General features: G+C 38.1%; 2 protein-coding genes across 3 annotated transcripts in view; both read left to right on the forward strand.

The window, feature by feature from the left end:
• Nucleotides 1-14,333, forward strand: part of LOC310716318 (arf-GAP with dual PH domain-containing protein 1) — a 172,388-nt gene that overhangs the window by 83,265 nt on the left and 74,790 nt on the right. The window lies entirely within an intron of this gene.
• cacna1ib (calcium voltage-gated channel subunit alpha1 Ib) overlaps nucleotides 1-14,333 on the forward strand; it is a 117,962-nt gene that overhangs the window by 81,073 nt on the left and 22,556 nt on the right. For both annotated transcript variants that reach the window (XM_083522738.1, XM_083522739.1), the window contains exons 20-27: nucleotides 821-947; nucleotides 1,285-1,410; nucleotides 2,047-2,136; nucleotides 3,476-3,668; nucleotides 8,818-8,969; nucleotides 9,138-9,247; nucleotides 11,268-11,401; nucleotides 12,166-12,236. In XM_083522738.1, coding sequence (XP_083378864.1) covers nucleotides 821-947; nucleotides 1,285-1,410; nucleotides 2,047-2,136; nucleotides 3,476-3,668; nucleotides 8,818-8,969; nucleotides 9,138-9,247; nucleotides 11,268-11,401; nucleotides 12,166-12,236 — 1,003 coding nt within the window. The remainder of the gene's footprint in view (nucleotides 1-820; nucleotides 948-1,284; nucleotides 1,411-2,046; nucleotides 2,137-3,475; nucleotides 3,669-8,817; nucleotides 8,970-9,137; nucleotides 9,248-11,267; nucleotides 11,402-12,165; nucleotides 12,237-14,333) is intronic.

Genomic DNA, 14,333 nt, shown 5'->3' on the forward strand with positions numbered 1-14,333 from the left:
TGTTTACTATTCCCGAAAGCATAACTAGCTAGCATCACAACAAAGATAGCTGTGATAGGAACTGATTTTTGTGAAGTGACTCAATGAATCATACTAAAACACTTCTGAAGAACAATCCACTGCATCTTATCTCAGAGCTGCCTCTTTTGAGGTGTATATTTGAGGCAGCTGCTGGCATTCTGTAGCAAATTCATCCCTGTCCAGTCAGATGAAACATTTTAATATGAAGCTTCTGCTCCAGGCTGCACCTGTTCCATGTGTGTGTGTATGAGTGTGTGTGGATACCCACACCTGCCAGCGGTACACAGGCTACTTGGCTAGAGCATTTGCTTAGTCTTTGCTATGCTACACTGTGCAACATTGAAGTAGCCATTATGAAATGAAAGATGAAGCTGAAAGATGAATGAATTGTTCTTTTCATTTGAGCCGTTGGAGCTGTAGCACATTCGGGTGAAATAAAACCAACAGCTCACAAAATAATAAAAAAAATTTGAACGTTTCATCTCATACAAACATTGTTTAAATGTGCAAAGTGTTACCAACAGAAAAACACATCGTAAGAAGGATTTTTTTTTCTATCTATCTATCTATCTATCTATCTATCTATCTATCTATCTATCTATCTATCTATCTATCTATCTATCTATCTATCTATCTATCTATCTATCTAGCTAGCTTGCTAGCTTGCTGGCTAGCTATCTATTGTTCACCATACATAAGTCCCAGTATATGAGGTGTTACTATGGAAACGATAATTTATGAGAAAGCTTGCGTTACTACAGTAGAAATCTTTTTGAGTGCTGTATGTGTGTACATGCAGGGTGATCAGCCGGGCCCCCGGACTGAAGCTGGTGGTGGAGACCCTCATTACGTCTCTCAAGCCCATAGGGAACATTGTGCTCATCTGCTGCGCGTTCTTCATCATCTTCGGCATCCTCGGCGTGCAGGTTGGAACCAGTTTGTTTCTGTTAGTCTGAAAAAAAAAAACCTCACTCGTGCTTCATTGGATATTTAATCATCTCTTTACTCACTCTCTCTGCTCTGTGTCAAAACCCATCAGAGTGTTCATACTGATCGCTCTGTCTCTCTCGTACGCTCTCTCTTCCCCTCCTCTCCCTCATCGTGCCAGATCTCTCAGGCTGTAATGAAGGCTGAAAGCTCATCTCCCAGTCCGAGTTCATACTGTACTTGTTAGAGCCTTGGGTTATTTTCCTTTCCATCGAAGGCCTTAATGAAACATTGACTAATGCAACTATGTTTGTGTATGCGTCGTGTGTGTTTCAGCTCTTCAAAGGAAAGTTCTATTATTGCGTTGGCCTGGATGTCAAGAACATCACCAATAAGTCAGACTGTCTATTGGCAAAATACAAATGGGTTCATCATAAGTATAATTTTGACAACCTGGGGCAGGTACATGATTATTTATTTATATGTGCCCTTATATGTTATTATCCAACTGTGTGGAGTGTTGCACATTTTACCTCTTTGTGGGCTTTTTTTATGTGTGTGTTCAAAAAAACATACCACAGGTGGCAAAGTGTGTAAATGTGCGAGGAGTTTTGTGATTATGGTGACCTGCGATTTTTTTTTTTACATATACAGTATGTTGTCATTTGATTGGTGTCTTTTTTCTTTTTGTTTTTTCTTCTTTTATACGTTTTATTGTTTAGTAGGATTTTTTTGGACCATGTGTAAATGATGTAATTAATTTTTTATTTTGCAATTTATATTATAAGAAATAAAAAAAAAATTTTTTGTACAGTTTAAGAGGTTTTTTTTGCACTTTTTGTTTCTCTGAGCCTTCATTCTTTTCTATTGTATTAAATCATTTTGTATAATGATTATTTCTTATTATTTCAGTTATTTCTAAAATGATTTTGTAATATATATTTTTGCTTTTGCTTTTCCCATTAATTTTTTCTATGACTTTTTTATAGATAGTTGTATTTGCTATTTACTATGTTATGTAGTTTGCTGGATTTCTGTCCCAGATGTTTGTATGTAATTCATTTTTATCTTTTGGCTGCTCTGTGTCATTTCCCCCAGGCTTTGATGTCTCTGTTTGTTTTGGCCTCTAAAGACGGCTGGGTTAATATAATGTACCATGGCCTCGATGCAGTGGGAATAGACCAACAGGTAGGAGCGAGAACTGTATATCACATACACACACACACACACACACACACACACACACACACACACACACACACACACACAGATCACACACAGAAATACAGTGGAATTCGATAACATTATCAAAAATTATTTTGGTGTATTTGTATTTCAGCTTGTAGCTTCATAGGCAGCAGCATGATAACGATTATTAAATTATTTGCTTTGAGCAACTACTAGTATTTTTTGTACATATCCAGAGTGAAAATGCTAACAATTTTTTTTTATATACATATATATATATATAAAAATAAGTATTTGAACACCCTGCTATTTTGCATGTTCTCCCACTTAGAAATCATGGAGGGGTCTGAAATTGTCATCGTAGGTGCATGTCCACTGTGAGAGACATAATCTAAAAAAAAAAATCCAGAAATCACAATATATGATTTTTTATTTGTATGACAGTGGTTTTATATATATATATATATATATATATATATATATATATATATATATATATATATATATATATATATATATATATATATATATATATATATATATATATATATTTTGGGGTTCAGATAACACCATTGCTGACTGTCTGAGAGCTGAATCATGACTACAAGATTCTTAATTAATAACTAATAATTTATTCCCAGGGTGTAAACAAGCGACAGAGCTCTCATTTTACTCATGTTTGTACCTTCTCTATAATTAAGCTTCCAAAACTTCCAACAGTACTGCACATTAACTTCCAACAAAAAATTATATTGTATGTACAGCTATTGTAGCTGCCAGTGTCTAGAATTTTCTGTACACTGTTTTGTTCACTAGTTGTTGGGTTTGTTGTTGTTGTTGTTGTTGTTGTTGTTGTTGTTGTTTCAAGTAGAGATAAGTTTTAACTTTATTTTTAGACATTCAACAACCTTGGCATGGTGTATATTTCCTATTTGAGTATTCAGTAATCAAACTGCTTATAGAATTTTCTGTGATATACAAATTAATATACAATAATGCTATTTCTGATTAATTAACTCCCTTTTTTCCAAAGTATTATAAAAAAAATAAAAAATAAAAAATTATTTTAAAATAAAACATTGTTATAACAAATGTTATTTCAGTGGTTAAATGTTCTAGCCTGGTTCTTTTCTTGTTTTTATAGAACCCTCCATCCCATGTCAGACTAAAGAATCCTATACACTTCCACAATGATGAAACATTTTTCCTTCATCTCCTCTCCTCTCCTCTCCTCTCCTCTCCTCTCCTCTCCACTCCACTCCTCTCCTCTCCTCTCCTGTCTTTTCCTCTCTCCTGTTGCTGTAAATTTGTTCCCTCCCCCATCTCGTCTGTCTCCCAGCCGTTGACCAACAACAACCCATGGATGCTGCTGTACTTCATCTCGTTCCTCCTCATCGTCAGCTTCTTTGTGCTGAACATGTTTGTCGGCGTGGTGGTGGAGAACTTTCACAAGTGCCGGCAGCACCAGGAGGTCGAGGAGGCCAAAAGGAGGGAGGAGAAGAGGCTCAGGCGAATGGAAAAGAAGAGACGGAGTAAGTGTAAAAACAGAGAGGGACCTGTTTTTATTAGAACGTGTGCTTAAAAACAAGGCATTAACATTGGGACAGTGGATGAAATTATTTTCTTTTGTTCTTCTTGTGTTTTATTTAGTAACATAAAATGATATACTCCAACGTTGTGGGAACCAGTGGCGGGCTGTGCTTTCGGTACCTGGGCCTTCAGTGGGGACTTAACCGACCTAATCTACCTTTTAATACCACCACTATCACGTTGCAATTATAGAAACCATCAATGAGACAAGCTAGCTGGCTTTGGGGTTGGCCGACTTTTTTGGTCGTTTCCCTCTAACCAACCAATCAGAGGACGGAAAAATGTTATTCTGGGACAGATAGCTGGCCAGTGAGGTGAATTTGAAATCTAATTAGTTGAAGAGACAGATCCATTGCTAATAGAGACTAAGGTAAAAAGGCCAGCAGTACTGAATCTGAAGGCCCTGGGCAGATTAGATTGACATGGCAGCACATTTAGGCTAAAATCCAACTTCCACATACACGTACTGGAAACAGTGCAGCCAAGAGAAACACTACAAAATGAAGAGAATAAACTGTTGGGAATAAATGTATACGATTTTATAAAACAAATATTACAACTTTGGTTGTAAATGTAGTTCATCGCTTCTGTTAGTGTTTACGGCAGCAGAGAAGGTTTTGCTGGCCCTGACGGCCCACCACTGGTGGGAACAGTATACATAGTTACCACAAGTCAGGTGTCTCAATACTTTTGTCCATATAGTGTATCAGTATTGCAGTTATAGGATCATTTAATGACAATGAGATCATCTTTTCCAAGCAGACCTAAAAATTTGCAACAAGATAAAGTTATTCTGGGACACTGTTATAGGTACGTCTGGGATAAATACTTCTGGCATACTATTATAAGTATCGCAGGAGCATTGTTATAGCTAACTAGTGTCAAACATTTTTTTTTTTTTTTTTTTTACATTTCAATACAGTACAGGGAGCACATATTTACAGGATGCCTGACAGCTGGCAAGGTAAAATAGAAGCGAGCATGACAAAAAGACACCCACCTTGTCATGTTCCTCAGTAACCAGAAAGTGCAAAGTCCACCTTGAAGAAATCCCATAGCCAAGAAAGGACATTTGAGAGAAGGTGCTGAAACTTCACAGAAAACATATTAAAGATAGTTTCATTATTTGCTAATGATTTTTTAGTGTTTTGATATATATTCACTTTTGCTATACAAATTATAGCATAACATCACATACACTAAATATAAACCAACAACTTAATCACCATTAATCAGATGTGAGAATTAGCAAACAAAGCTAACAATAGGGAGCTTAGCTAGCTTAGCTATCATTAATGCTACTGAATCACAACATATCTGTAGGCTAAACAAAGCCTCTAACCTTTGTGTGACGTGACTCAGAAATGTTAGCGGTACTTTGCTAATTTATACAGTATAGCCCCAGCATGAAGCTAATGACAAACAGATATTGGCTAATCAGCTACATTTATACAGGGTAATTTTCCCGAACTCAAACCATTTACATCGCACGATCCAACAACATTCTGTAGCTGAAATTGGTTAAAAAGAAATTGGTCAAGAAATTGGTCATGGAGCTCTATTTTTTTTCTTCAGCGAGTTAAGAACCTGACCAGCAGAGAGAAGTTAGCATTAATCACACCCCTCATTTTGGCTTTCGCAGTTCTTTTCCACCATCTTTCATCCTCCTTTAATAATCTCGCTCTCGTCTCATCTCTATCGCGTCACCCTTTTTTCATTACTCATCTCATTCTTCATTTATTTATCCCACCTTATCTGGCTGTCGTACCTGTCCCCTCCTGTCTCCACTCATGCTCTCTTTCACTTCGCCATCTCTCTCTCTCTCTCTCTCTCTCTCTCTCTCTCTCTCTCTCTCTCTCTCTCTCTCTCTCTCTCTCTCTCTCTCTTTCCCGCTCTCCTCCAGCTGTCCGCCTTCTCTTTCTCTTCTGTCTGCCTTGACTACTCCTTTCTTAATTTAGGTGAGACAAAATCACCCCAAACCAAGTCCTGCCCTCTTCCACCTCCTGCTTTTTTCCTTTTTTTCATTGCCAGCCTTTTCACCTGCTTTGTTCAACCATGGATTTTTTTTCTCTTGTTATCGACTGCACATCCTTCCTGACTCTGACCTTTCTGTCATTTTTTTGAGGTTCATGTTTGAGCTGTCCAAATAGACAACGTGAGCCATAAAGTAAAAAAAAAAGTAACCGCTGCATCTGTGTTAAAATAGAAATTGTGTCAAAAGTGTGTGTGCATTGAGTTGTTGGGCGGGGAAATCACACTATATGAACAAAAGTTTGTGGACGCCAGACCAAGTCCTAAATTTCCTGTTAAAATGACCTTCACTCTTCTGGGAAGATGTTTGGAGTGTGTTTGTGGAGATTCGTGCTCATTCAGCTACAAGGGTGTTAGTAAAGTCAGGTACTGATGTAGGTAAGGTAAGGAGGTCTGGAGTGCAGTTGGCATTTACACTCATCCCAAAAGCTGTTGATTAGGGTTGAGGTCAGAGTCCCATGTAAAGCAGATCTTCATGGAGCTGGCTTTGTGCATAGGGGTACTGTTTTGCTGGAACAGGTTTGTGTCTCCTAGTTGAAGTAAATGGAAAATTTAAAACAATGGGCCCAAAACATTGTGAGCTTCCGACTTGGTGGTAACAGTTTGGAAAAGCCACCAATGGGGAAGTGGTAGCTCACTGGAAAAGACATTGGACTTTTAAAGGGATAGTAACGGGTTCAGAACCTCCTTAAGCAAGGCCCTTAATTCTCAATTGCTCTGCTTTATATCTGAGTGAAATATAAGTCGCTCTGGAGAAGGGTGTCAGTCAAATGCTCTAAATGTATACAGTATATATATATATATATATATATATATATATATATATATATATATATATATATATATATATATATATATATATATATATATTTTTTTTTTTTTTTTTTTTTTTTTTTTTTTCTTTTTTTTTCTTTTTTTTTTTTCTTTGGTGGATTGTAGTGTATGGTGTTTTTAAGACCTAACTTTAAAAAAAAAAAAATTATGTTTGGTTCTGCCAATTCCATGTGGTTACATAAAACAAATGTTCTTTGACTTTTCAAGTAGTTTATTGGTCTTGAGCAGTGGTGGATAAAGTACACAAATCATGTACTGAGTTAAAATAGAGATTCACTCGGTAAAATATCACTCCAGTAAACATAAGTGCTTCTTTTGAACCTTTTAGTTGAGTATGCCTGCAAATATGCCTTTAAATATATTTAAGTATCCAAAGTAGTACGATTTATTATGGCTATAATGTCTTATTATTATTTAGTCAAATACTGGGTAATTATCTATTAGTCAAGTCAAGTCAAGTCAAGTCAAGAGGCTTTTATTGTCATTTCTACTATACACAGTGGTACACAGTACACAGTAAAAACGAGACAACGTTTCTCCAGAACCCTGGTGCTACACTAAACAACAACAAACAAAACAACATAGAGCTACAACACAAGTTACATAAAGTGCATCGAGTGCAACCTGGTGGAAACAGTGCAGACAGACAGTGCAGACAGACGACACAAGACAAGACACAAAACCCTATATAGCGCCGACCAGTAAACCTACTGTAGGGGGAGTGGTGGCTCCAGTGGTTAAGGCGCTGGATTACTGATCGGAAGGTCGGGGGTTCAAGCCCCGGTATTGCCAAGCTGCCACTCTTGGGCCCTTGAGCAAGGCCCTTAACCCTCTGTGTGCTCCAGGGGCGCCGTATCATGGCCGACCCTGCGCTCTGACCCCAGCTTCCAAGAAAGCTGGGATATGCGAAGAACAACATTTCACTGTGCTGTAATGTATATGTGACAAATAAAGGCTATTCTATTCTATTCTGGCTATTCCATTCCATTACCATTACATGATTATACAGTACTGTACAAGAAAACTGTGAAAACTATGCAAACTAAAAAACTATATCCCAGAAGTGAGTATAAACAGAACAATGTAGTGCAAAAAATACAGCAGCAGTTGAAGGTATTAAAATTATTATGAGCCCAAAATCATCTTTTCAAATAGTAAATTGTCCAAATAAGGTCTCGGGTGTTGTGGCAAGTTCGAGTCAGGAGTATCTTTAATCATTTATTCCTCTGAAAATGTTCTGCTTGCTGTTAAACTGATGCTAAACTGTATGTTGCTGATAAGTGGATGCCACCAAGCGCCAATCAAAAAAATATTAAAACAGGTCGTGCGCTCGACCCTGATTGGTGACTTGCTGTGTGTTTGACCAGTTAAAAAGTTAAATGTTTCACTTTGAAATGTAGTGAAGTTGAAGTCTCCCCGAATGGAAATACTTCAGTAAAGATGCATATACGTGAAAAAGCTACTTAAGTACAGAGTTACATTTACTTCATTACTGTCCACCACTGGTCTTGAGTCAAAACAGCATTTATTTAGATTGATATCTATAGTTGTTAAAAGTATAATAAAGGAATATAATGGGAATTATTAACCAAAATAATAAACTCAAAAGCAAAATGAACTAGTTTAAGTATTTTGAGTGTTTGAAAGAAGAACATTTCTCCATCTCTTCCATTCAAAACCAAGCGCCTTAACTTTAACCTCCTACAACCTGGTTGTCCACATACGTGGACATTGTGCACAATGGTGTCTTTATTGTTTTCTGTAGATACAGACCGAGTGTCCACATAAGTGACATCATTTTTTTCCAAGAAGAGCTTCATGTTCAAAGAAAATATATGGTTATTATAATTATTGGTTCTTCCTAACCCCAAATAACTGGAAGAAATCTAAAATGCAAGCCAAACCAAAGCTCAGGTCTTAGGAGGTTTATTAACAAGTTTATAAAGCCAAAAGCTCAAAAGTTGAGAGTGGGCTATACATTTGGTACACTGTAAACACAAATCTTATTGTGGCCTCCCTGACGGATTTGGTGATGAATTTTTACCAATGCCAGCGACATCCTTGCATCACATGAAAGTGCTACTCTGTTACAATTCCTTTGTTTGCTGTGCTGATTCTCCTGTCTGCCAGTATTTGCGATTCCTGGTGTCTGCCAATCTCCACCCAAGCCTCCCACTCCTTTTTTCCCTACGCCTGATCTCTCGCTGTCTCCATCTGTCTGTGCAGAAGCTCAGAAGTTGCCGTACTACGCCGGGTACGGCCATGTCCGCTTGATGATCCACACGTTGTGCACAAGCCACTACCTGGACCTGTTCATCACTCTCATCATTTGTATCAACGTCATCACCATGTCGCTCGAGCACTACGACCAGCCAAAGGTCCGAGCCCCGCCCGGGTGACTTTGTGACTATGTGACGTATTTCTCGACGTCATTTATTCCCTTGCAGTGTTTTGCAATAGTCAGATTATTGTGCTGCTGTCTATTTTTCCATGCCCTCATCTCTCTGTCTTTCTCCCGCTCCCCCTCTCTTTCTCTCTTTTCTCAGTCTCTCGAAACCGCTCTGAAGTACTGCAATTACTTCTTCAGCTCCACCTTTGTGGTCGAGGCCACACTCAAGCTCATTGCTTTCGGCTTCCGTCGCTTTTTCAAAGACAGGTACAGCCGTCCTCCGTGCCAAAATGCTGACACGCAGGCTACCAGTGCACATATTCACACACACACACACACACACACACACACACACACTTGCCCACACACACACACACACACATACACACACACACACACACACACACACACACACACACACACACACACACACACACACAGAGTTGTGAAAGGTAATTGATGAAATACACTAATTATTCCTTTCCTTTTATCTTTCATTTCTTTGTCACACACTCTCTTTGCTCAGCCTGAATGTTTCGCATGAAAAAAGATGCTGTTATCAGTCTGACACTATGTTTGTTAGCGTAGGTTGAATTAATGGAGAAATTTGCTAAGGTGATCAGAAAATCAGTATTTAAGTGAAACTTATGATTGAGTTACCATATCAAATAATATGGGAATGTTTTTCAGTGTGCAACTGCACATAGATGAACTCTGTGCGAGCAATCGTGGGACTTCTGTCAGAGATTTCTTTGATTCGATCGTTTCTTGCATTCAATTTCTTACTTTTCTCACTTGTCTGCAGGATTGAATGTAGCTATTGATGTTATGGCTAAGAGCACAAAAACTCCACTTTGGTGTCAATCCCTGGTTGGGTTTTTGTTTCTTATTGGAAGGGCATAGGAGCTCCTGGACTAAATGTTTCACAGCAGGGGGAGAGGGGGGCTATTACTTATGCAATTAAATGCTTAAATGTAAATAATTGTACTCTGTATGGATTTTTTAATATTTTGAACTATGGAGTGGTTCATGATTCATAATCCAAGTGAAGTCCATTTATTAAGTCCAATTAATTTGGGTTTAATAAAAATTTTAGTTAAAAAATTAAAATGTATAAATTAATAAATTAATTAATAAATATTAAACACGAGGTGGTATCAAAAAGTTTGGAGACCGGCTCTATTTACAAGATAGTACTTTATTTATCTAAGTTTACACACTAAACTTTCTTTCAGGTTCTCCCATTAGGGGTCGCCACAGCGGATCCTCCGCATGTTTAATTTGGCACATGTTTTTATGCTGGATGCCCTTTCTAACGCAACCCTCCCCAATTTATCCGGGCTTGGGACCGGCACTGAAAGTGGCTGGGGTTGGTTCCCTGACCGGAGATCGAACCCGGGCCGCAGCGTTGAGAGCGCCGCATCCTAACCACTAGACCACCAGGGAACCTCTATTACTTTCAAAATAGTCCCATTGCACAGCAATACAGCGCCCCCAGTGTTTCTGATATGGGAATGTGTCCAAAAAGTCTTCTTTTCGAAGCGTGTCAAGCACCTTCTGCGACGCTCCACAATTGTGTCAAAACGCCGACCTGAGCCGGATCTTCATCTCCGGGAGGAGCCAAATCTGGCGAGTAGTGTGGGTGCTGAAGTGAGATCATGTGGATTTTTTCTCCGACGATCATTATGCACAAGTTACCGAATGGTTTCGACATTTTCGTGGGTTGAGCTTGTTGAAGGTCTTCCTGAACTTTTGTCGACTTCCGGGGATCTTGAAGCACGTGTGTTGCTTGTGCGCCTCGTACGACTCGTTGCGGCATCCTTGTATGCCAAACGTATATCATGTATATCAATGTCTCTGTGGCAGATTTGCCCAGTTTAACGCAGAACTTCCCGTTTGGTTTTGTTCTAACTTGCTGTGAATGATGAAATCGCAGACGTGGTAAGGCGTGTGGTCAGAATAACTCCAGTTACACCCTTGGTCTCAAAACTTTTTGATACCACCTCGTATAAATATGTAAGTATTTTATAACATAGTATCTGATGTTTATTCAGCAGGATGTAAATGTGCATTGTTAATCGTTTTTTTTTTATTGAATATAGAAGACACACTGTTTGCATTTCTAAGGTGGAGAATGTTTCATTAATAATTAATTAATCATTAATAATCACTCTGCTCGTTTGGATCATGTACAACAGAGCCGTCAGTTCTGGGATCATATCTCTAAATTAATGAATGAATTTCTCTGCCACGTCTCTTTCTCATTTTTTGCTATCTCTCCTGGCAGGTGGAATCAACTAGACCTTGCTATTGTGCTTTTGTCTGTGATGGGCATCACACTAGAGGAGATCGAGATTAACGCCTCACTTCCTATCAACCCCACCATTATTCGGATCATGCGGGTGTTGAGGATCGCCCGTGGTCAGTTTCTTTGGAAAATCCTTATTCTGTTATAGTGAACGCAAGGATCCTATATGAATTATGTTTGAGAAAATAATTATATATGTGGATATATTTTTCCAACATCTGGCTATAATTTATGAAACATTTCCAATGTTTGAAATGATCGGGCAAGGATATGATTTGTTACCTAGATTTTTAATAATAATTGCCTTCCCTTGGCTTTTTTCTTTGCTTTCTCTTTCCTTTCCTTCCTTTTCTTTAATTCCTTTATTCCCTTAGTATACTTCCATTTCTATTTTTATCTCCAAACTCACCCCAAGTGTCTGTTCCACTAAGCATAGCTATAGACATCAGCGAGGACCTTTAAGAAACCCAGCTGTAATTGTGGCCAGATGATCGGTACAAGGGGACAAAATCACACGACTCTGGTGTCGAACAAGTCTTTTTTTTTTCTTGCTAAAAGACGACCGTTGACTGTCTGTGACACGGTGAAAGGAGGTTTTGTGGACGTGTAGGCGCTGTAGGTCCTCAGGGGTCAGCTTGGTGTGTTATGATGTTTCCAAGGAGGTCTCTGATGGTAATTAATGGCATTTACAGATTCCCACTAAGGGCTTTGACTGAGCTCCTGCGCACCCACATCCTTTTGCAGATTCAGATTCTGACATTTGGTATTTTCCTTTCTGCTGCAATTGGGACCGTGGGACCTTCATTAAAAAATGTCTCTGAATAGCAATTATACATATGGCACCTTTTTTCACTTTGATTCGTTTCTCTATTCACAGTGCTGAAACTGTTGAAGATGGCCACCGGGATGCGAGCTTTGCTAGACACCGTTGTTCAGGCTTTACCTCAGGTAATTAAACTTTTTATAATATTCTTCCTTGAAGTTATTAAGACCAAAAAAAAAAGCAAACACAGTAAGGAAAAATTCCTTTGTCATGAAGGAATGGAGATCCTTTCCATAAACGTGAAATATATCATTTTCTTACCGAAAGCCTCACCATATTGCCCCTTGTGTGCTTTTCTTTGTTAAACAGATTTAGTTGTTCTTAGTTTTCCGTGTTAAACAACACATTTTGAAAGGTCTATTACTATACTCAGATCATGTGTCTGTACAAACGTAAAAGTAAACTTATTACTATAGAAACCATTCAAACAGAACAAATGCATTGAATTAACAGGTTTTTTTTTTATCTATTTCATTTGTTTTTATAAGTTTGAACTCACGACTAACGTGGGAGCTTAACAGTTATAGAAGTTTAATCAACACCATCTCCTGAATCGGATTCAAGCATTCAAAAGCACTATGGGATAATATTTATATAACGGGAATAAAATAATTAAATTACATACGTGCCACAGACAAATGCTGGTCTATCCAATCTCTTGAGCTTAGACCATCTTTTTTCCCAGTCTTGTGCTCTTACCTTCACACACACGTCCTTTTGACTGGAAAGACGGTGAAATGGTGAGAAGGTTAATTGTGGAGATCGATCACTTAACGGCGCACGAGTGAGGAACATCAGAGAGGTGTACAATGTGTAACACGTATGCATTGTTGACCTTTATTGAACATGATCTGTCATCTAGTACACCGAAAGTAAGCATGATTGGCCTTTGTGCTCGGGAAACTTTTCAAATCTCGCAATAATATTTTTGCAGCAAGTAGCACACACCCACACAGAGCTTATTGCTTGTTGTGCATTGTAAACTTCTGAAAGCTAATTAGCTGATTTTAGATTCCTGAGATGGTCTCCAATGTCTAGCTTTTTTATTTTGAAAAACAGTATGTGTAAACTGATCTATCCTGTCCATTAAATAGATCACATTTGCATATTCTCCAGGGCTCCATGTAAGCTAAACACTGCATCGGAGCCTATATTTCTAGCATACTTAACTAGCAAGCACCGTTTTGTTAATTTGTACTTTGGTCATTTGCAGTTCTCTTCAATTGGAAAACACTTTGTGCAGCTACAGATGCTTTTACCAGAACAGCCCAAAGATCCATGAAGTTACTAAGCAACTAAAGAACTTTGAGAATGGATTTGGACTGTAATTAATATTAGCAATGACTCAGCACCACAGTTTGCATGCACAGTCCCTATCATTTAAACAGTACACCTCAACAATGATGGAACTGTAATGAATAAACATTCAGTGTCTCCTAGATGAGAATGAGTTCCCTTTAGAATACGGTTCCTCTCAAGGTTTTTTCCTCGTGCCATCTTAGGAAGTTTCTCCTTGCTATAGGTCGCAACTCGCTCGCTCATTAGGGATAAACTTAAAATTATATATAACAAACTAATAGGCGATAAACTTATACACTCTTTTATACAACATTATGACTACTTTATCTTTATAAGCTACTTTTTAGACAGTGTGGATTGTTAAACATGCTACACAAATAAAAATACATTTAACTGATTTAGCATGTGGTATTTCTAACTTGCAAATTTAAACTCTTTAATATACGATTTACTTTTGTCTGGTTAATATTCAAGCTTCCCATTTTTATTATTTATAAGACCTTTATTAAGTATGTGGTTATCTATAGGCAATAGGCGTCTAAACAAAAAAAAAAAAAAGAATCCATCCGAAGGGCAGGTTTTAGATGTGATTTCTCAAAGATCTTTTCAAATTGCTTGCACACCAAGTTACTTTACTCAAAATAAACCGAACCAAGTGAATTATTAAAAAAACTAAAAGAAATGTAATATTTTGTTCATTAATCTCTCCAGATGTGCTTCCTGTATTTTTTTGTCTAAACTGACCATGAACGTAAGTCATGGCCTTCGTCGCATGGCCAATTGTGTTAGACCAGAAGTCTTTCCCTCCCAGTGCATGTTTCACTGTCTGGGTTTGATGAATTAGTTTGTTTGCTGGGATCCAAGATGCTTCTGTATCCAATCCAATCTGTAAACATTGTCTTATTAGGGGGGTTTGCCCATCT

This window comes from Silurus aristotelis, assembly GCF_946808225.1.
Source record: "Silurus aristotelis genome assembly, chromosome: 2".
Taxonomy (NCBI): Eukaryota; Metazoa; Chordata; class Actinopteri; order Siluriformes; family Siluridae; genus Silurus; species Silurus aristotelis.